This window comes from Lycorma delicatula, chromosome 8 (assembly GCF_047948215.1).
Source record: "Lycorma delicatula isolate Av1 chromosome 8, ASM4794821v1, whole genome shotgun sequence".
NCBI lineage: Eukaryota > Metazoa > Arthropoda > Insecta > Hemiptera > Fulgoridae > Lycorma > Lycorma delicatula.
This window is the reverse complement of record NC_134462.1, coordinates 24,757,037-24,781,265: the sequence shown is the minus strand read 5'-3', so window position 1 is coordinate 24,781,265 and position 24,229 is coordinate 24,757,037. Positions and strand designations below refer to the sequence as shown.

The window sequence follows — 24,229 nt, the reverse complement described above, 5'->3', positions numbered from 1 at the left end:
GTTAAACTTTTCAGATGTTAAATATTTTATTTTATTATTATTAAGTTTTTTTTATTTTTATTGGTAAATTATTAAATTTGATGCAGTCCATGAAAATGGTTTTTTACATACTGATTTAATTATGTGTAAAATTTGATTCAATTCGTTTTTGAGATAAGAAAAACTGTACACGTTTTTATTTTGTCTTCACATTGCAGTTAAGTTTTGTATAGACTATTTGGTTTATATATGCAGACAAAATTCAAATCTAATATATGTTTTGCCAGATCCTAATTAACTGACTTCTTAACTCAAAGACTGCCAACAATAACAACAGTTAATGATGCCAGAATGGAAAACACCAGTATATGTAAATGTAAATTTATATTTGATTTTATTTATATGTACATACAAAACTTGCTTCAGTACCCAAGCTACTTATGCATTAATTTACACAGAAATATTTAGACATGTTTATCTTTTACATCCTTGTATGAAAATTTTACACAATTGATATAGAAATAAATTTTAATATTAAACTATATCATCTAGACTTCTTTTGAATTTTTTTTCCAGACGTTTAGACAGTAATGCACTTGTCTGTGATTGTGAAATGATGTGGTTAGCTAAGTTATTACAAGAAAAACGATTGATAACTCAGGCTGCTGCAACCTGTCAGTTCCCAACAAATATGGAAGGAAAATCTTTAATGAATGTCACTGAAAATGATTTTCATTGCAGTAAGTTATGAATTGTATTATAGTAATTATTTTTTTGTTTTATCACAATCATCATATGTTAAAATCAGGACTGTTAAATAATTTGAATTTTGTTAGTTAGATATTTGTAATCAAGTATAGGATTCGGTGATGGCAGGGCAGTTGGTTTTTTAAAAGAATTACAGCTGATAAAGAAGCAACATAGATAGTTGCTATTAGGAAACCAAATAAATAAATTGGAGAACCACTTTAAAAGTTGATTGGTTAAACTTTTGGAGAATTATGCTAGCCTTTAATCGTTAATTTAGTATTAAATTTAAAATTTTACCATATCCGAATTTTTTAAATAAATTATAAAGCATCTACTGGTAAGATATCAAGTTGGTGGATCCAGTCAAAATATCTAAATTTGAAATAAAGTTATTAAAATGTAACTTGTGTGAGAATCATCTAATTTTTAATAATAAGTTTAATAAATGCAATAATTTTACAATTTATTTTATAAATGGAAGTTTGTTTTTTAAACATCAGCAGTTACGACACAATTTCTAGGAGCACTGATTATAAATCTTGAGTTAGAATCCAGCTACAATTTTAAATTGTACAGGAATTTTTTGTTTATTTTTTAACATAAATGATGTTTATTCTGATAACTTAATTTTTTAAAGAAATATAGATTCTTTCAACTTGACATTAAAAAAAAAGCTTACTTGAATTCTAACTTGTATTATTCAGATTGGTGGTTGTGCTGCCTTAGGGTGAAATTAATGGAGTTTTAATGTTTAAAAAGAAAACAAAGTCCAAAAAGAAAAACAAAAAAGGACAAAATAGGAACTGATTAAAACAATTTTATCCAACTATCATTTTAACCTAACCATCCTTGGTTTTGGATTTATATATCCTTGGATTTATTTAAATATAAAATTACCGTGATAAAAACAAATCACATCTTCGTTTACAGTTAAAAGATGATCAATTGTTGCATTTGTTACATTTCAGTTCTGTGTTCTAATTCTAATAATTTCACATGAAACCAGCAACCTCATATCAAGTTTGCACCTCTAAAAATATTTTGAAAAATTGAAATATCTGAAGTTGAAGATATGTATGTTATGAGGTGCAACACAAAATTTTTTGAAATTTGAATTTGGTGCTTGAACTGGTTGTTTACAGCTGTATGGCACTATATTTCAAAAGCTGTTTTTCTTGTTAATTGGTCGACCGAAATACTTCATGGTTGTGGATCTTTGTCTTTGTATTTTGTGATTATAACAATATGTTTGTGTCATTTTGCTGTTATACAGTAAAATGAGAATGAATGTCATTAAGAGTAATGAATTTGCATCAATTTTTGTTGAGAAATTCACCAAATGCTGAAGCAAACATTCCAGTTGGTACACTTTAGGACAAATGAACACATGACTGATTCAGGCTTTTTTAAAAAAGATTGCAGTCAGTCAGTGATGACTAAAGTTCTGGTCATCATCAGCAAAAGTTCTGGCATTATTTTGTAATTGTAGACAGGTAATTGTGAAATTGTAGATTATGGTTTTTGCCAGGAAATTCTGTTGTGGGACCTCATCATACAATACATTGGTATGAAATTTATTCCAAGGCTACACAGCATTGAACAAAAACAGCAGCATATTTAACTATGCACTGAGCTGAATGAAGTATCTGAAACTGAAACAAACTTCCTCTCTGTCATCATTATTAGTGATGAATTGTGGTTTAATGTTTACAACCTAAAAATGAAACATCATTGTTAATGAAAAAATCTGAAGTCACCATGGCTGAATGATAGGACATAATGAAAATCCTTTTGAGAAATGATTTCCAGAAATGTTTTCAATCATGGAAAAAACTGGTGGGATCACACTAACCATGCAGAAGAAAATTATTCTGAAGACAATGGAGAGTCAGTAATCTTTAAATTATTTTTTGTAAATTAATTTCAGGAAAATTTGTGTAGACTCTCATATTTTATTATCATTAGCTGATTTGAATAATTTGAATGTAACCAATGTTGGCTACTGTATAAAGTTTACATAGTACTGTAAGATTGTATTGAACCTACAGTGATAAAATTTAGGTTATTAAGAAATAACCTAAATTTTATCACTATTATTTATTTCATAAATAATACAGAGAAGACTCTGTATTGTTTATGTATTAGTTAATGATAATCAATCTGTTAACCAGATTAGTAATACACAACCTAATTGTACCTACATTTGTGCTATAATTACTATTTATGCAAGTTAGATAACAAAAATTAATGTTTCTTATTTATAATTTACAAATTTTCATATACATAGTTTGCGTTAAAATGTTATAATTTTTAAAAGAATGTAGCAGTCTCATGAATACTTTTTTATAAAAAAATTAATTATCAATTCATCTAATGAACTGTTTGATATTCTTTTGTCATTGTCTTTTTTTGTTGTTGTTAATTAAGTTATTACAACTTATTTATTACATCCTCATGTTTTTTATGTTCTCCAACATCCGTATAATAAATTAAGAATATTAATGTTTCTCTGTTTTTAGTTTTATTTTTTCTTCACATTATGCTGTTTGATCAACACAGTTTATGTCCAAATAATGAGTAGTCTGGAAATGTTTGAGGTTTTAAACTGCTTTGTTTGTTAAAAAGAAACATTAGAATATAATTTATATATGATTGTGATTTAAATAGTTTATTTATTTATTTTGTCTCTGTCAGACACCAATGAATTGAGAATTGAAACAGTAATGATTTTTTTACAAAGACGTATGTAATTGTATGTCTTTTGAATTAGTTAATTATAAATCATTGCCAAAACTGTAACTGTAATTGTAATTTCTTTGTCTTTAAAATTTGATTTTTCAAAAAATTAATATTAATTAGAATGCATTAATGACACTACATGCAAACTATTTTTACTTCCTTGTACAAAGTAAAGTAAATATTGTGATCGTGAAAAATTTCAGTTTTTGGATTTCCGTTCTGGAAATACCTATTTTGACCATCCTTGAATCTATTTTGACTAGTTTCAGCGTATGTCTGTATGTACATACATACGTATGTATTTCACATAATTCAAAAACAATTAACTATAGGATGTTGAAATTTTGAATTTAGGACTGTTGTAACACCTAGTTGTGCACCTCCCCTTTTGATTGCAATTGATTGAACCAAACATGTCCAAAAAAGCCCAAAATTAAAAAAAAAATTGGATTTTGGACTTTTTCTTAACTGCAGTAATAAGCCTTCAATCATTGAGATCTTTTCAATGATATATAATAAGTGGTACTTATTTTTATTGTTTCCAGAGTTATAACCAAATAAAATTTTAATTAATGAAATATTTGGATCTTACAAGGGGAAGGCACATCGGTAGGAATCAGACTTAATCTCCTTTTTTTTAACTATTTTTTTTTTAAATTTAAATATATTGATTTATTAATAATTATTAACCTCTTATTGTAAAAAAAAATTTTCGATAAATAATAATTCAGTAATAACAATAAAAAAAAAAAAAATATGAAAATATATCAGAAGTTATTAATGAAATAAATTTTTATATACTTTTCATTTAAAAAATGTGTATATGTAATTTAATAGGCATACAAGGAAGTCATGTGGTGTCCACATAAGATTTTTTACTTTATCCTTTTGTATATATATTCTTGCCAGTCAGAGCTGGCTTTACTTATCTAAAGGTCTACACATTTATTATCCTCATAGTTGTGAGAATATTAAATATTTTACAGATAATCATTAAAGAAAAAAATTGTCATTTTTCTTCATTATATTCTGTTGTCTTGGATTCAGAAATATAATAAAGTAAAAGGATTAATTTCATTTCTGTAATGAATATTGTTAATATTTTAACCCTCGAGGGGATTAGATCATCTATCTAAGGCTTAAAACCTTTCCTGGGATAATACAAATGTATCCTGAATATTTGAAAGGATAGTTAATCGGTTGGTTGGTTCTTGCATGATGCTGTTGCAAAAAACAGACAAACTTTTACATTTGTATATAAGGTTATTACTTCTAAATGAACCACCGAATACAGACACTGATCTGAACACACATCTCTTAATTATTAGATCACGCTCATTCTTGATTATTATTAAATATTGAATTTATAACTTATATATTATTGTTACAGTGTAATAAATAAAGACTTTATTCTGACTGGTAAATAATATAAATCATTTAGGAACAGATAGATATGTTACACCAAAGATTAAAAAAAGAACCTGCCTCAACATTTGTTTGGAAGGATCAAGAAAAATCTTGATAAACCTTCATCAGAGCAGCATAACAAAATTCAAAATTAATTATTAAGTAAAAAATAAATGTAATTAAATTCATATTATTTATTTGAATTATAAACACATGAAATAATGTTAAGTTAATATGTGAAGATACAAAAAAAAAATTAGTGCAGTGTTAGAATGTTAATATGTATGTGTACCAATGAACACTAAACTATTCTTATAGATTTTACTCCTCGTGTCTCTCTTATACCCCAAAATGTTTTTACTTCTTTTTTTATGTATTTACTCTTTCACAAATGTTTTTACTTTTATATCCCAAAATGTTATGTGCCTAATAAAAAGTAAAATTTTCCAAAAATTGTTCTTTTTTTTGGAACAGCTATTTATCATTTTCTGTAGTTTAGTAACAAGTTATTTGCACTAACACAATCCGTAATTAATTTTTTTTTCTTGAAAGTGAAGTGTAAAAAATATATATACATTATTTCATAGCCTTACCAAAGTTTACTCCAAATATAATCTACACAAGCTGCTTCTTCAAGTCTAACTTCAAAATAATAAATAATAACTGTATCTTTCCATTGATTGTTACCAAATAGAAATTCATTTGGCAGAATTATGTTATGATGTCACCATCATAACCAATTTTCTAATGTAATTAATGTTAATTGATAGATTAAATAATAAACACAGGAAAAAACTTAATTTAAATATCAAAAATGCATTAATATATGTAAATATTAAATAAGAAATATTTAATTAATAAAATTTATCACAATTTTTTTCAGTGTTTATACTTAATCTGTTATATATAACTAAAATTATATGTTTAAATTGCTGTATTTCAATTCTTCATTTTTTCCATTCACTCAAGCCTGTACAATTAGCTGAATCAGTGATTTATGTACTACATGCTCCCCTACTAATGATTCTTCCCTGTTTCTCCCACTTACTGGAATTTGTGTAGCTTTCTAGGAGTAGAAATGAAATTTAGCAGTTGTGGACAGCAAGCCCCTAGATGAGAGGTGCCTATATAAGAAAGTTGTATTTTTTTTAATAAAATCCTTTCATTTGTTTTGTTTTCCAATATAAAACTGTCATCAAGAAAAAAATTTATATATCATATTAAGTCAAAAAAAAAAGAAAATAAACTAAAGATGTTCAATTTTTATGTAACACAGTGTAACAGAAAACTGTTAACTTTAAACTAAACAAAAAATATTTTTGATGTTGCAAAAAATTTATATTAAATTATTTTTAAAAAATAAAAAAAATTCTTTAATAGTCTTTAACTATGTAAAAAAAATAAATGTATTATCCCCCACCTCTGAATTAAACTGCCTAAATGTATAACCATAGTGACATACTAGCATAATAAAATCGGTTAATTAGTATAAGAATGTGATTGACTTTGAATTCAGAAATTACTAAAAGAAAAATATTTTTTGTTCCCCATCTCTTTATGAAGCTTTAAATAAGAACAAACATCATCAGAAATAATTATAGCTATCTAAGGGGCATTAAAATATGTAAAAAAATTTACCTACCCTCTAAGTAAAATTTTTAGATTTTGAACCCATAAGATCCTTATCTCCCTGTCCTACTGATCAATTGTGATCAAGATTAAATGGCATCAGTGACCCATATTCAGAAATCATGGTGCCAAGTTTCATCCAAATCAGTCCATCCAGTCTGTTGATATCAAGCAAAAAATACAGGCTAACATACATGACGCATCTTTCCAGAATTTTTCAATGCTAAAATTGATTTTTTTTTTTTTTTATGTAAGGATAATGATGCATCAAGATCTGCAAAAAGTCTACTATATGTGTTATACAGTATAAGAGCCAGGAAGGAAAAATTAAGAAAAATTTAATTTAATTATTAAATTAATTTAGAAGTTTTTATTTCATATACTGGCAATCATTAATAGATGAATTATAAGTTTTATGTGTTGCTTTTGAATAATTTTGTAATCATACAGTAGTAAATAACATACTGTGATTACATATGATAATTTAAATACTGTAATTGCCTTTTTAATTTTCTAATGAAGAATGTTTGGTTAAAATTTTTGTTTATAAATTTTTTAATGGAAGTCTAACTATAAAATTTGAATCTCAAGAAAGTACTAATAGGGCCATTCCAAACTCCAGAGTTTGATTTTATATGTTTATGTAAGACCAGTTCATAACCCTCATTTTCATATTTTATTCGGCCAAGAACATCATTTGATGAAGATATATGATTTAATATATTAAACAAAACCTGTGGCTAACTGTTACATAAACATTCTGTTGCACCGCTTTTCATGCAAAAAGTACAATTGTGAACTCATAAGTGAAAATATATATTATTCCATTCGCAGAATGTTGAACAGTTACTATCTGGAAATCTTGTACTATAGTTAAATTTCCATCACTGAGTTCAAGATAATTATCATACAATAAGTTCTATTTTATTTACTGGTGAGATAGTTTATTCAAGAAATGAAATAATTATTTATATTGTCTGTAATAATGTTATTTTTAATTTGATCTTTGGGTTTTTTCATGGCAAGTATAGTAATCACATAATTTTCATCTATTTAATAAGTAAATAAATCTGCTTTCAGGGATATATGATCAGTTGTAATTTATACAAACACTGTGAAACATTAGTTTGAATAAGTAAGCTTTTGGTCATTGATGACAGTTGACATTTGCTATGGAAGTTATCTGTGTAAGGTAGTCGTCATGATTAGGTGTCTTTTGCTCTTTGTATTTGGGGTGCACCAAGTAAATACATGATTTTTGATTTGATCTGATGTTTTTCTAAAACTTACACTGTGTGGATGTCATATAAGACTTATCTGCATTCTTGGTTATACTGTTACCAAAATTATCATTTGGTTATCAACCCCAGGGCAGATCCTCCAACTGCTGGTTCTTAGTTTTATTTTTAAGTTCCTGATAGCTTCCATTTTCTTTTGAATCATCTGTCATCCTTATCCTTTACTGGCTTCTCCGTTTATAACACCTTCTACTAATCTGTTTAGTTAGCATTTTTTTTTTTTTTTAAATTAACCCTTCTCATTATTTTGATTAAGTTCTTATTCTTGAAATTACTTTCATGTTTACTTTTATAAATTTATTTAATCCAACTCTGATCTCATCCATGCCCACATTTAAAATTCTCCAAATTCTTTTATTTTATTTTCTTAGTATTCATTTTTCACATTTATACAAAAATACACTCCTACAGTAACATTTCACCAGAACTCTTCTACAAATATTAACTCCATTTTACTACATGGCGATCTCCATGACAGAGTGGTAGCTTCTCAGTCTTTCATCTGGAGGTCTTGGGTTCTAAACCCGGTTAGGCATGCCATTTTTCATACATTAAATGCTTCCTTAGCCATTCCCAATTATGCCCATTTTTATTTTGCTTTCACTTTTGCAGTCTTCTGTTAACATGGTAATTTTATTTCCTTTTGGTAAAAAGAAAGAATTGAGGAAAGTCATTAGATTATCATCTCCTGTCCTCATTACTGTAGCTTTTTTAACTTATTTATTTATCATTTTCATTACTTATTCTGTCATAATGTATTCTAATTTTAAAATCATGTGTTGAGTATCTTGTGTTTCAACTCTTAAAAACCATGTAATCTGTGCACTAGATATGATTTATTTTTCCTTTCTTCTAAGCTGATCCTTCATCATAAATTACATTTAATATATATTACTTTTTTTGCATTTATGATTTATATTAACTAAATAAAAATTACAATTGATAGTAATTTTAACTTGTAACAACTTTTTTTATGGTTGAATATCAACTAGATATATTATTAACCTTTCCCAACAGGAAAAAAAAACAGTTGCTATCAGAAACAGGCATAATTATTACTTTACTTTATCTTCTTTTGGAAGAGGGTGAAAGACATTATATTATTAATTTTTTTTTTCTGCTTACAGCCAAACCAAGAATTACAGAAGAACCAAGGGATGTAGAAATATCATTTGGGGGTACAGTATTCTTCACTTGCAGAGCAGAGGGTGATCCACAACCTCACATTGTATGGATGAGAGACAAGTTAGAATACTCATAAATAAATATATCTGTAAGCTTTTGGTATTGTTACTGTACTGTAAATTGTTTTCAAATTTCCAACTGAAGTCGATCACAGAATATTTCAAGAAAGATTTATTTTTCTTCAAACGACATGTTTCTTTTTTTAAATTTAATAGCTTTTCATTTGGTTTTTACACTTTAGGACACTATTTTCAGTTTTATTCAGGAGATTATTTTTTTTCTTGATTTGCTTAACATCTAATATTTCACCAACTCAGAATTTTAAATATTTGTCATAAAAAATAATAAAAGGAGTATTACAGAATTATGTATGTCTAATCTTTTTTCCATATTCTGTAAATGTTACATTTCTGATGAATTTAACTGATTTATTGTACTATTTATTTGTAATTGTGATTATGATCAATTAAATTTCAGTAGGCTTACATTATTTTATGAGTAAATGAACTATATTCCGAGTGAAATCTTTTAACTCTGACAATGGATTTTACTTTAACAAAGATTTAAAAAAAGATTCTCTCATGTAAGTTAACAAATTGAACTAGATTAGAGATATTTTATATTTTAATCAGTTTGAATATCTTATCCACCATTAGAAACAATAAAAAGTAATTAATTTACCTTTTTCATAGTGTGTATTTTATTTTTTAGTATGCAAATTTCCATTCTGACTTGCCAGTTGCAGTTTGTTAAGATACACTAAATTAATTGCAGTTAACTTAAGTAGAAATTTTATATAATAAACTAGTTAAATAGAAATTAATGAATTATTGTTTAATGATGATTTATTTAATTTGTTAAAGTAACGAAATTGACTTGGCTGATCCACGTTATTCAATAAGAGATGATGGAACACTAATGATATCACCTATGTCAGACTCTGATCTTGGTGTTTATGAATGTATGGCTAAAAGTCCTGTCGGTGAAGCAAAATCACGCACAGCAAAAATGATCTATACAAAACGATCAGGTATGTTAATTAATATTGTTTAATTAGCATTATAGTCTACTGCAGGCATTACTTTATTATTGTAAACAATCTTCTCTTCATTACATTTCCTGAAATGATATATTTTTTTATTGCCGTAAAATAAAACCTTTCTTTAATAATTATTTTCCCCCTCTTTTATTATTTATTGTTCTTGTTTTCTTTTATTCCTGTTATCCAGCTATCTGTTGGGTAAGGTGTTTTTGAAATGAACATCATTTAATGTATTTCTTCCACAACTCTTCCTTCAGTATGCTTTGATGATTTGAATCCTTGAACAGTCCTATTCTTTCTCAATCTATCCTTTTCTTCTTCTCACTATCTCTTCCTTGATTTTCCTCATATATATGCAAAAAATGAAATGAGGGGAAAGTATTCTATATAAATTTCTTTTCTGTGGTCCACTTTCATTTTTAACCATATGTAATTTAATTTTATAACAATACTGCTAAGTTTTTTAATTGTGTGCCTTGTTATTACTTATTGAATAAAATATTAAATGATTATGCATTGATTACTTATTTATTGTCTTTGATGTAATAATAATAATAGCTATAAGTACATTATTAAATACAATCTGAAATTGAAACAAAAAATTGTAAATTGTATATTTATTGTAAAAATTATATATTTTCCCTTTTTTCATTTCTTGTGTATTTTTTACAATTTTGGCTGTAGATATCTAAGAAAACCTTACAAAATTAGGGATAGTCATAAAAAAGTGAGTTTTACAGTTGTTTTTAAAATCAGATTCTACTCTAAAATCACATACCTTATGACCATCTTGATATTTAAAAAATCAGCTGGATTCAAGATGAATAAAATTTTTAAAGTTCAGTAAATTAGAATTTTTTTTGCTATGAATATCTGATATATTTCTATTGTTTAGTCCCACTAACTTTTGTAATAAATAAGACTGGCTATTTCCAGGCTTTTCTGATTCAAAACTGCAAAATTTTTACTAAATTCTAGTTGATAATCGAACTTCCTTATTTTATCGCTTGAATCAAAACCAATGCTTTTCCATGTATTTAACCTCATTGCAATCTTTAGATCTCCATATTTCTGACACCTAGCTACTCTTCTACTTCCTCCTAATGTAATTTCTCTTGAGTTCTTCTAACATTCCAATATTATTTACAAATTACTTTCTCTTGATTATTTCTCCTTTTCAATGTTTCCTTCATTCTTTCCCAAATCTCATCCAAAACTAACATAAATAGGAAATGTAACAATAAATTCACTTGTTTTAGAATTATCCTTTTACAAATCAATATGTTATTACTATTTTGTTTAAAATGTTATTGATAAATGTATCCAGGAAATTTTATTCTTATTCTTTATAGCTGTCTTGTTAAAAATCTTGCATAAATGTGAGTGAGTTTACTGTAAAATTTTTGACATCTTCTAAATACTTTTTAATATTACAGTACGAAATTAAATGTTAACCTTTGATACATTATGTATGACATATATACATTGAGTAACTGGCTGGAATTTGTTGTATGAGGCAACATGAGCTTTTTATTTTTAAGCCAGGAATTTAGTTTGACCATGATAAGAAAGACAACATTTTTGTGCTAAATAAAATCATCAACTTCAATAAATTCCAGCTTCGTTATGCTGTTACACATGAACAAATATGTTACAATCCTATGTCAAAATTTTATATTTGGGTAAATTATGTATCACTACGTTAAGTTATATTTAAATAAGTATAATTACTGTAAAATGCTATTTTTTTTTATACAACTTGATAAATAAATATCTTAAACACAAATATCCACAATAATTATATAAAAACAAATGAAATGAATTCACTTAAACTTAAAAATTATTAATATTTATAAAATAGAAAAAGGCTTTGCCAGCATAAGCAAAACTTGATTGCTGGCAATGAGTTGAGCATTCATGTTGTTAGTCATTTTTGTGGTCTTATTTTGAATGTTCCTAAATTCAGTTGCAATCTTCCAATAGAGTTTATCTTTGCAATTCAGTTTCAATAGAGAACTGAGATGATACCATCAACATAGGAAACCAAACAATGCTATTCTCTTTATTTGATATGAATTGATCAATTTTGTATCCCCTTTGGTCAGTGGAATTATGTAATCTGAGATGTTTTTAGAATGTAGTAAAATTTTTGGTTAGAAACTTTGTAGCCACAACAGAATCATAAAGTGTATTGTCCATAGTATAATGAATTCTTAGAGAATATTTATTATCTAGACATTCTACAACTGTTCATTTTACATCTATGATAAATCGATCTGTATTAACAAGATTGTAAATAAATTCTGCTCTTGGTATAAAATAGTTTTTAATCTCAGTATGTAAAATCACTCATCTATTTCGTAATTCTGTGATTCACCAAAATTCTTGCATGACAAACAACAATTTTTGGAGTGTTTTACTCCAGCCCATTTCTGATCTAAAAAAAATATTCATGAAAATTTTAATTTACATGTTTCAATAATGTAAATAACAGCAAATGATTTTTCAGTTAAAATTTGTTTTTTACTCCATCTTCTTTACTTAATTCTCAGACTTTTAAGTATATTAATGATTTGGTGTCTCATAGAAAATTGTTTCTTTTATGATTATTTTTTCTTTTTTTTAACAATAGACACAATATTTTCATTTTTTATAAAAGTGCTGGACAATACTTCTAATTTATTAAAAACATCAATTTCAATTTTTTTCCTGATATGGAAATTTTCCTTTGGGACTGGTACTTATATTTTTTTTCCACTTTTGTAATGAAACTTTTAGATAATTTTGTAGTAAAAGGGGCATCTAATTTTGTTGGTCCAATCTAGCAGTATTTCAGTAACTTCAGTAGTTTCCTTTATCACAATTCTTTATTAAATTACAAATAATTTATATTTCAATGTGAACAAAAAAATATCTTTCTCCTTCTTTTTTATGCTTTATGATACATTATAAGAAAGTTTATAAATTATCCTTTAAAAAAGGTAATAGCATACAAATAGGGAAATAAAAATTTACCTATCTGTTCCATAAATAAATAAAATATTATCATAATTAATATGTTAAAAATTATGACTACTAATTTAACATGACTACTCAAACTTGAAAACACAGCACAAAAAAAATACAAATAGTTGTTATTGAATATTATTTGAACAGACTCTTTAATATGGACTAAAAATATGGTGTACTGTGAACACAAATTCAAACATTGGTCACTCTTAATGCAGAAAGTGATAAATTAAACAGGGGGGATGAGTCAAACAAATAAAAACTATTGTACTATTTTTATTCATGCAAGGTTATTTGTAAGTCACTAACTCTATTTTAAAATTATTTTCTTTTTCTTTAGCAAAGCCGCACTTTACCAAGACACCGACAGACTGGGATTCTGATGAAGGTTCAGTAGTTATACTTGACTGCGCTGCTACAGGTCAGCCTAGACCAGTCATATCATGGACACGTGATGACTTACAATTACAAAACTCTCCACGTTATAAGGTATGTTATTCTAATTTAAAATTGTCATTAATCTATTTCACATATTTATTCTGAATCACTTTTTTTTAGAATGGTGGCATGAGGTAAATACTAGATGCTTGTTTAATGCTTTAGAATATTACCATGTTTGTATAGTATACCATATAACAGTCAGTTTTTGGTCTCTATCAGTTCATTTTTACAAAATGTAATTTCACTACATTTTTGAGGGTCTTAAGCTTTTTTTTTGCATATACTATTTGTTTTTAATATTTTAACATTCAAATTACTTTTGTGATTTATTGTTTAATTTTTGCACTAATTTCTTCTGAAAAAATAAAATAATTTCAAAATATTTTTATCTCTGGTAAAAATTCCTCCCTTAAATTCTTTCTTTTCCCTTTTATTTGACTTTATTTACTCAAATTATTTATTTTTCTAATGATTTCTGGACTGATTAATTCAGTTTACTTGAATATTTATTTTGCTAATTTATTTTAATAAATAAATAATTAATTTATATATATATTTTTCCCATTTTTGATAGTTCTACACATTTTGTTTTAATTTTGTATGATCATTTGAACTTTCTACTTTCTACAAGGGTAAGTCAATTATTATTCGCAATGTAGTTATACATTTTATTGCAATACAAATAGGAAACTTACATGTACATCATTTTTCAACATAGTCCCCTTGCATTTCAACACACTTGGTCCATCATTGCACAAACTTCCTGATGCTCTCATAAAAGAAGGTTTTTGATTGAGCTGTGAGCCAGGAATGCACCGCTTCTTTCACTGTTTTGCCCGAGGTAAATCGATGGCCCCTTAATGCCTCTTTGAGTGGATCAAATGAGCGGTAGTCAGAAGGGGTAAGATCAGGAGTATATGGAGAATGAGCCAGTACTTCAAAGTTGAGTTTCTGGAGCGTTTCAGCAGTGAGACCAGCAGTATGTGGACGGGCATTGTTGTGCAACAACACAACAACACAACACCTTTCGACAGCAGTCCTCGGCATTTGCTTCGAATTTCAGGCTTCAGCTTGGCAGTAAGCATCTCACTGTTTATTGTCGTGCCCCATTCCTCATAATGTTCCAGTACTGGACCTTGTGATTCCCAAAAAAACATAAGAATCAGTTTTCCTGCAGACGGTTGGGTCTTGACCTTTTTTTTTGCAGGGCGAATTTGGATGTTTCCATTCCATACTCTGCTGATTACTCTTCGGCTTATAATGGGATGGATCCGTTTTTCGTCACCAGTGATGATTCTGTCTAAGATGTCCCGTTCATTACCATAGTGATCCAAATGTTTTTGGCAGATGTCCAAGCACATTTGTTTATGCAGCTGTGCGAGTTGTTTTCCGACCATCTTGCACAGACTTTATGAAACTCAAGTCTGTTGTGGATGGTTTCATAGGCAGAACCATGACTATGAAACTTTGAGACGATGTGCCACTTCATCGATAGTTACTCGTCTGTCTAAGAAAACCATGTCACGTGCACGCTCAATGTTTTCCTCATTTGTGGTGGTAAACGGTCGTCCGGCTCCTTCGTTGTGCATAACACTTGTGCGACCATTTTTGAATTTTTCAATCTATTCGTAGACATTCTGTTGCTGCAACTCTCTGTTCCCATGCTGTACTGAAAGTCTTCGATGAATTTCAGCTCCTGATACACATTTCGACCCCAAAAAATGGATTACTGAACGTTGCTCTTCTTTGGTGCAAACAGAAAGTGGAGCAGTCATGGTTAACGGCAAGGCAGCGATAATGGAACTTACCTAGCAGCATCAAACCTGCACAGACATAACAACAATTAAACCACGCATGTGTCATCTATGCAACATGACAGTACTACCAACATAAACAAAAATATAACTAAATTGTGGATAATAATTGACGTACCCTTGTATTTCAAACACAGCTTTATGAGGAAAAATAATGTTAAAAATTGTAGATGTACTAGTATAGTTGTACTGGTATTTAGTTTTACCATTCATTTGAATAAACATTTTCAAATTAACAAATTTTTAAAAAATCTGTTAATTTATTGTACATTTTTTTTTAAATTTTGATGAACACACATGTCAGACATGATTAAGGCCCATCAAAGGATACATTACTTTTGTTCTTGTAAGGAATAGATCACATCGATCAGTATCACCCCTGTATTTAGAGATTGTGATAATTGAAAGATATTTTAGACATTTTTTCCATTCATTACAACCCCTCATTTATCAGATTCATGAAAAAAATTACTTAACTGAATTAAATAAATAAAAAATGTTTTAAAATGTAAGTTAAATTTTTCAAATGATTTTTCTGTATATGCTCTTAAAAACTGTTAATAAACTTATTTAATCTTTGAAATATGTAAAGAAATGGATATAATATAAATCTTGAATGATCAGTATGCTACATTAATACTATTCAAAAATAATAGTGTATTGTTTAGTGTATAGACATTTGTCACTTTCTCTATTAGATATTTAGTATAAAGTTACACATTACAATTCATTTAGATTAAGTTGCTTAATCTTTCACCAAGGGATAATGCCTTATTAAATTTATTTAATTTTTTTGTTACTGTTAGTATCAATAAAAATTTCTTAATGTCTGGATAAGTCAGTAAATTACTTAAATGAATTCCACTTTCTCACTCTTGACACTAGCTTTCCTTCCCCATTATCGGCTCTGTGGGTGAAGGTCTGAACCTGCTAGAATCTTCTTGCTAAGATTACCAGAAACAGACGATCTATCATTTTCGATGTCTGATAGAGGCCTGAGGACCAATTCAGGAACTTATTTGCATTTCCAGTGGTTACACAATAATCCTAATGGCCCAAATCCCTATCAGATAAAGCTGGGGCTTTCTAAGCTCTCTCTCCCAACAAAAAAAAAAGTAAAAATCTTCATTCCTACACTTATTCATTTTTGAACAATTGTGTCAGTCTTTAGAACTGAATTTTAATTAATTCAATTAAAGCATACGAGAATAATTTTACTCTTTCACTAAAACTCAGATGTTCAGATTTAATTTAGTCAAACTGTGTGATCACATACGCGTGCGCACATACACATACACATGCATACATATGTAGATTATAGATGACTATCAATGGGACAAAGGTATAGTACTCGTATATCAGGAACAAAGTACAAAAAAAATTGTGTAAACTATTTATATCGTTGGCCTCCATGGCGCGAATGGTAGTGTCTCAACCTTTCATCAGGAGGTCCTGGGTTGAAATTTCGGTCAGGCATGGCATTTTCACATGCTAAAAAACTGTCATTTATCTCATCCTCTGAATCAATACCTACTGATGGTCCTGAAGGTTAAAAAAAGAAAAGAAAAGAAAAAAGGAAACCATTTATATTAAATGGACAACCATTGTTTGCAAAAAAGTTTTTCTTGCATCTATTTATAAGAAGATGCATTTATGTGTCATCTAACGATAAAAAGACCAAAAAGAATCAAAAGACCAACATTACACTGGAGAAGGCAAGTCATAACACCTAGTCATTGAAGAAGCATAAGTATGTAAATAAATTCATGAATATGTTTTATTTATCTAACCATAGCATCATTTTTAATTTTTTATAGATCATTAAATTCTTTGTTTTTTTTCTTTTTAGGTATCTCCAGAAGGTACACTCACAATCTCTGATCTGAAAAGAGAAGACACTGGGACATACAGATGTACTGCAACAAATTTTCTGGGTGTGATTACTGCTGTAGCACAAGTTAGAGTTAATGGTAATTACTTTAAGTGTATATTAAACATATTATTTAACTTTTTACTTTCTGGTATACAAAGTATATAAGGAGAAAATATCATACATATATGTTTGTCAAATGACATGATCAAAAGATTTTTAGACAATTAAATATGAGAAACAAATCACTCCTGAAATTGCCAAAGTCGTTCCTCATGATAACAAGCGTACCTGCCAGACTTATTAAGTAAAATTAGGAATGAAGTGCTTTCCTGTTCCTTTCTTTGATGAGTAGATCATATAGTTAAACATCAGATTGCCAAGCCTTCTGAAATGAAGGTGATAATATTTCAACTCTTCAAGCTGCAGTTTGTTCATGGCATAAACAAGCTATATAGTGAACATCATTATTCTCAAAGAACACAAATATGATTTGTGCCTTTTGTATTTCAGGTGCTTTAACATATGATTCAACCAGTAAAAGGACATGATTGGTTAGTGTAAGCAACATATTAACACAACCTTTTCTACAGTAAAACAATGTGTCATGTGCATTGTTTCTACTTAAAAGGGGGTGAAAAATTCTGAAGATATAGAAATTTTATTTTTATATCAAATTTACATTTGTATCAAGAAAAAGTTTTTTTTTTAAATTAAAATGCTGGTCCATACTTGTTAGACCCCTTTAAGTGTAAGTACTAATCATTTTTTTTAAGTCTTGTATTCACTGTAAAATTTTATCAAAACAGAATATTTTTATAAACAACATAAATAAAAAAATTGTATGTTTCTGTTTAAAACCTTTCTCTTGTACTTACAGTTTTGAAAATGGTAATGTAATTTTCTTTTTTAAATGTAATTTTGTTTGCCAGTTTTCATTCATTAATTATAATTCATACTTATTGAAAATAATTTAATAAGTTATTTCCAGTAACTTATTTATGTATGTTTATACTTTTTATTTATAAATAGCTAATTTTGCTTGGTTACAGTGTAATTACTTTTTCATGTAAATCATTTTTTTTCTTTCTGGTGGTTTCACAAAGAAAAATAGTTTGTTTCAGGTAGAATTATTTGCTAAATTTCATTTTTCTGTGCTTAACTGTTGAAAAGTTGTTTAAATGTTTCTATATTTTAAAAACACTTTGCATATGTACTCATGTGTGTGTGTGTGTGTGTGTGTGTGTGTGTGTGTGTGTGTGTGTGTGTGTGTGTGTGTGTGTGTGTGTCAGTATACATGTGTATGGGTAATATATACTAATTTGCTGAATTGTTAAGTATTATAATTATTATGTAGTAGTATAATTGATTTATAATCATATAAAAAATCTTTATTTCTCAACTTTTATTTTCAAACATTATTTTACATATATAATAAGGAACTTAAGATAAAAGTTGGAAAAATATAATTTTAAAAATAAAAAAACTGGTTAAATAATTTTATTAAAACTTTATTTAATTAAAATAATAAATTTAATTAAATAATAATCTATTTTCAATTTTTTCTTTAAATTTCAAGTTTAAAAATTGGTACTAAATTAAAATGGTACAGACATCAAACAATTGACATCCAAAGAATTAAAAAAGTATTATTTTTTTTATTTTTTAAAGCAATTTTCATTAGTAATTGCTGTTATTTTTTTTTAATTTTATTTAAAATATGGGTTTTTTTAAAAGATTACAAAGCTACAAAAATAGTTTGGTAACTTCAGACAATGTGAAAAAGATATTTTTTGCAATAAGTTCAAAGGCAGTAAATCCTTGCATTGATAAAAATAAGAAAAGGATGCCAAGAAATGGCATTAAAAGAATATTACCAACTGTGAACGAAGTCTTGAAATGCAAACATATGTATTGTCTTTTATTTTTTTTAACTAAAATTTTTCCATGAAAAACTTTGATAACATGCTTTTTTGTTATTTCTGCTGCTTTAAAGGATCTGAAATTGTAATTTTCCCAAAAGGTAAGGATTATAATTTTTTACATCATTTTCTTTTTATAAGCCTTTTGTGTACAACAGAACCTGTTTTCTTTTTTGCATTTTTATTGTGGATTACTTTTTTAAAGATACCTAAAAATTAACCTGAAATAGGTCGATCAAAATATTTCATTGTTTAATTTTCTACGTACAGTTGCAGTAGCATGTAAAAAGCAGTAGATGTATTTTTTAAACTTAAATTCCAATTATTTTAGCTTTGAGAATGATATTTATGTAAACAGCACTCTTACCAGATACATTTCATTTTTATTAACTATTACATATATTATAATTTACTGTATTGTGTTACATGATAAATATGATTACTCTCTGACTACATATTATCTGCATTCAAGTTTGAGAATATGATGCGGAAGAACTTGTGTATCTCAGAAGTGAATGAAAAGATTTTCACAAAATATTCATAAAAGTTTGCCTTGTTCATTTTTATGTTTGTCGATGGATTTGCATTTATATATTTTCCTGACATCTAATTTCTTTTACATAACGCTTAAAAGAGTTTTTTTAATCTCAGATTCCAAAAGTTTTATTTTAGCTGATCGTACGTAACTAGTGAAATCTTAAACAAGATATTTAAAATTTTGTAGCATTTTCATCTTAGTGTTTTAAATGGATCATTCATTAACAAGTATCATAGTAGATGTGTTTTAGGGTACTGAACTGTGTTGATATAATAAAAAACAGTTAAAATGTAATCAGAAGTTTTATCATTTAAGTGTTACAGTTTTGTACAGTTTAATTACTGTTTGTACAATTTTTACTGTAATAAATTTCTTTTAACTTGAAAGGATGTGATTACTGGAAATTGTTTTTTTAATTAATGAATTATCATCTTTACTTTTTCAGCATATTGTGTTCATATATTAATTAAGCTGTGATGACAACAAAAAAGAAAAGTGTCATGGTTAAGGTAAAAAAAAGCTTTATAGTCAAGTAGTTCTAAAAAAATTGAATCCATTGTAGAATATAAAATACACTAAATTCATTATTTTACAACAATTTGAAAATTTTTAAGCAATCCCAACAGCAATATTAAAAAATAAATTACATTATGATGAATTTAAATTACTGTGTAATAAATGAAAAGTTTTCCAAAAAAAAAGAAAAGAAGTCTTTTCCTCATATTCAGAATTTTACCGTATGCAGAACTTGTGCCAGGTGCATAATTTTGGTTTCAAGAAATTTTACTGTAAACATAAAGCTTAATTAATATCCCATTTTTAGTAATGTACCATTAAATTTGATGTTTTATTTTGTTTATAATGTGTTATTTATGTATAATTAACATACTAATCCTCTTTCAGTGGCTCCCAGCTTAATAAAAGTACCAGAAAATCTAACCTTGAAAAGTGGAAGTTTAGCTCAATTAAATTGTGTTGCCGAAGGTTCTCCAACGCCTGTAATCACTTGGTTTAAAGACGGCAATAGTGTTACTGTGGGGACTCGAACTTCATTTCTAGATGATGGTAATAGATATTCCTACTTTATAATCTTGATTCATAATTTACTATTAGCAAAGAATATGCAAATTTTTTTAAAATATCTTTTTTAATATGTATTTTCAACACTTATCATTTCATTATATTAAGAAATTTCGTCATTAATAGGACCATCCATATTTTGTTGCATGTTATTATAGTTCATATATTTTTTTAAAGTTATTAAGATACATATTTTTCTTTTTTAGTAATTTATTTTTTCAGAATTTTTAAAATTGTAAGATATCTAAAACAATTAATAATAATTACCTTTTATTTACCCTTATAATTTCATTATCTGAACAGTTACTTTTTGAAAATAAACTAATTTTTTTTTTTTTTTTTGTCAAACGTTATAAAATATAAATTTCATTCAGTACAAAACTACCACTACAGAACAGCAATTCAATTATAAATAAACATTTAACATGTGAGAGTAAAAATATTTACTATGATTTTATCTATAAACAAAAAGTAAAGAAAAGGTGTACACAGACAGTGAAGTAGAACATACAATAACAATTTTAACAAAAAAAGAAAAAAGAAGTCAATCATACTATTATAGTTATGGCATGGTAATTTTAGTCTGTCAAAATTCTGTAAACAAATACACTGCATGTTCAGTGCAATGAAAATTACTATATATGCCAACAACCTGCATGCCAAAAATGAAATTCCTCTACATGGCCAGAAGATCGGGGTGTGGCTTGCAATATCCAGAGACTAGTTGGTTCAATATTGCAACAATCCAAGATACTTAGGAGTCAGGTTTGACCATACCTTGTAATTTAAACAGCACTGCTTAGAATTGAAAAGGGAAATCTGTGCAAGAAATGAGGGGACCACTCACATCCAAAAGTGCTCAGGCCACAGCAATAGCTTTTGCACCACGAGAATACGCAGCCCCAGTATCGGAAATATCTGTACAACATTAGGAATGTTGATGTAGCGCTGAATGATACAGTGTGTATTGTAACTGGTTGTCTGAAACCAACACCAATTCACAGGATTTACCTTTTAGCTGAAATAGAACCTCCTAATATAAAACAGTGTAAGACAGTGGTATAAGACAGAATTTGGTGGGAGAAATGGAAAGGAAAAACAAGCTGCAAACACTAAACGCCCTATGTATAATAATGTAGCTGTCAATCCTTGGCTTAAATCTAGAAATAGCTTCATCAAGAGAACATCTGGAGGTTCCACATAGAACTAATGCAATGTGGATAGAAACATTAACAGGTGAAACAAATCTTATACCCAAAGAGGAGCTCCCTAGAGGACACCAGCTGCCATATAGTACTTGGTGGGTGCTGAATCAACTTAGGATTAGAGTGGCAAGAACTCAAAGTAATATGGTGAGGTGGAAATGTGCAGAGAGTGATAGATATGATTGTGGGGAAATCCAGACTTTGGAACATCTGCTCCTATGCTGAAATATGGAAGAGTTTGAACACATGAAAAACTACTGGTATCAAGTGACTAGGTGAACAGAGCTGCTGAGTACTGTAACTGGACAATATAATGGTGTTTTTTATTCCTGGACATAGAAAGTAAGTAAATAATCATGAGAGTTTTCAAGAAGAAGAAATGCATACAGATTTGTCTAGACATTCATGGGAACCATTTCTATCAAGTAGTGTAAGATCAGTTGATGTTATGTATTTTTGTACTAGTGTATGACAAGTGTACAGTTACTTTTTGAACCCTCTGTACAAGCATTAAATTAAATAATCTCAACTCATTACAAATCAGGCCTATGAACAATACTGTATTGTTATATGGTATTACAAACCGTACTAGTTGAAAATTAATCATATTCAAAACTATTTTTTGTAGATTACTCTAGAAAACAGTACTTTGCCCTGCTTCAGAAATTAAATACCTGCAAAATATTGCAAACATGTTTTCTTGTCAGACACCCTGGAGGCTGTGAGCAGTAAGAAATTGGCTTTATTTTTTTAAATAAATGTTGTCAATCTACTGCTTCCACAATTAATTCTGATTTCCAAAAATTGTACATGCAGTGAAGAAAAATTTCTTTACTGTGGACAATAACAAGATAGAATATAGATAAATCATTTAATTTATATTATTTTGTGACAGAGATACAAATTCCTCTTCCTTTTCATCTCACTTCTGCAAAAATTATCAGCAACTTTATCATTTAAAAGTTTGTTTATGATTTCAAAATTAAAAAGGAACAATTGGAAATAAATCGTTATGATTAAAATTAACACCTACCTGTTTCTCTACCTTATTCACAAACATGACTGTTAAGAAAAAAAAAACAGTGAAACATTGATTTTAAAATTTATTACAGGATAGAATGGAATTAGTTTTTTGGCTGTAAAAAATGTTTCCACTAAGTTTGAGACTAGTAGTAGTATTTTTTCCTGTAAAATTTTGAGTAGTTTTTTTAAATCTGTGAATAGGCAATCATATTGATACTTGATATATAAATTTATATTAAAATTAGTAATCACTTTATTTTTGTTTTGTGATTAGGTGCTATTCTGGAGATAAGAGACACTAAAGAATCCGATTCTGGATTATATACTTGTTTGGCACAGAATCAAGTCGGTTCAGTTGAAAGTAATGGTGAATTAAGAATACGTGGATATGGAGTTCGTGCTCCAAAAATTGTAACTCCTCCATATCCAATATCAGCACCAGCTGGAGCCAGTGTTGAATTACCATGTAAAGCTGATGGAGATCCTGTACCTGTTGTAACATGGACTAAAAATGGAGTTAAAGTAACTGCAGATAGAAATCATAAGTAGGTTTAATAATTATATAAGTTTAATTTTATTAAATTTACCTTTTGATATTTCCTTTTTGTAACTAATTGTATGAGTTATGTTAAAAGGTGACTAGCAGCGTCTTTTAATATAACTCATGCTGAAAATACATTTCATTATTGTGTAGTTGCTCTAAGGCTTGACAATCCCATCATCACAGTTCTTCCACAGACTTCTAGGCTAACAATCATAGTGCTTCCCAAACCTTGTCTTCTATATTCATGCTTTACTGTCAGAATTCTTCTTGTTATAATAATCAATCCCTGGATTGGTTTGCAGCAGTCTTTCTCCTCCAGGCAGTTTTAACATGTGCTAATCTCTATGTTTCCATGTACGTTTTACACCCAATATCCTATATGGTTTGCTCAATACACCCTTGTCTTAGTCTTCCTCTTCCATTGTTTCCTTCAACTGTGCCCTCTATTTTGGTGTGCAGGAACTGTCACCATTTCTTTCAAGCTTCATAAACATGGCACCTCGTCAATCTTTTGTAACACTTCTTCATTGGTTGTTTTCTCCTTCCACGTAATCTTCAGCATCCATCAGTAGCACCAATGCACAAATGAATTTATTCTCCTTTTCCCTTCTGCCCCTATGATACATGCTTTGCTGCCATCTAGGAAAACACTCCATATGAATATCTTCATCAATTCCTTTCTCAATTTTTTGTTATATTGTTGGAGGTGAATATCTTAATTTTCTTATTGAATGCTAATTTTGGCTGTTTTATT

At 28.1% G+C, this 24,229-nt stretch overlaps 1 protein-coding gene across 1 annotated transcript in view; it reads left to right on the top strand.

Moving 5' to 3' along the window:
• Pxn (Peroxidasin) overlaps nt 1-24,229 on the top strand; it is a 247,756-nt gene that overhangs the window by 181,862 nt on the left and 41,665 nt on the right. The window contains exons 7-13 of the mRNA XM_075373983.1: nt 556-719; nt 8,930-9,047; nt 9,851-10,017; nt 13,379-13,527; nt 17,143-17,263; nt 20,527-20,688; nt 23,206-23,476. Coding sequence (XP_075230098.1) covers nt 556-719; nt 8,930-9,047; nt 9,851-10,017; nt 13,379-13,527; nt 17,143-17,263; nt 20,527-20,688; nt 23,206-23,476 — 1,152 coding nt within the window. The remainder of the gene's footprint in view (nt 1-555; nt 720-8,929; nt 9,048-9,850; nt 10,018-13,378; nt 13,528-17,142; nt 17,264-20,526; nt 20,689-23,205; nt 23,477-24,229) is intronic.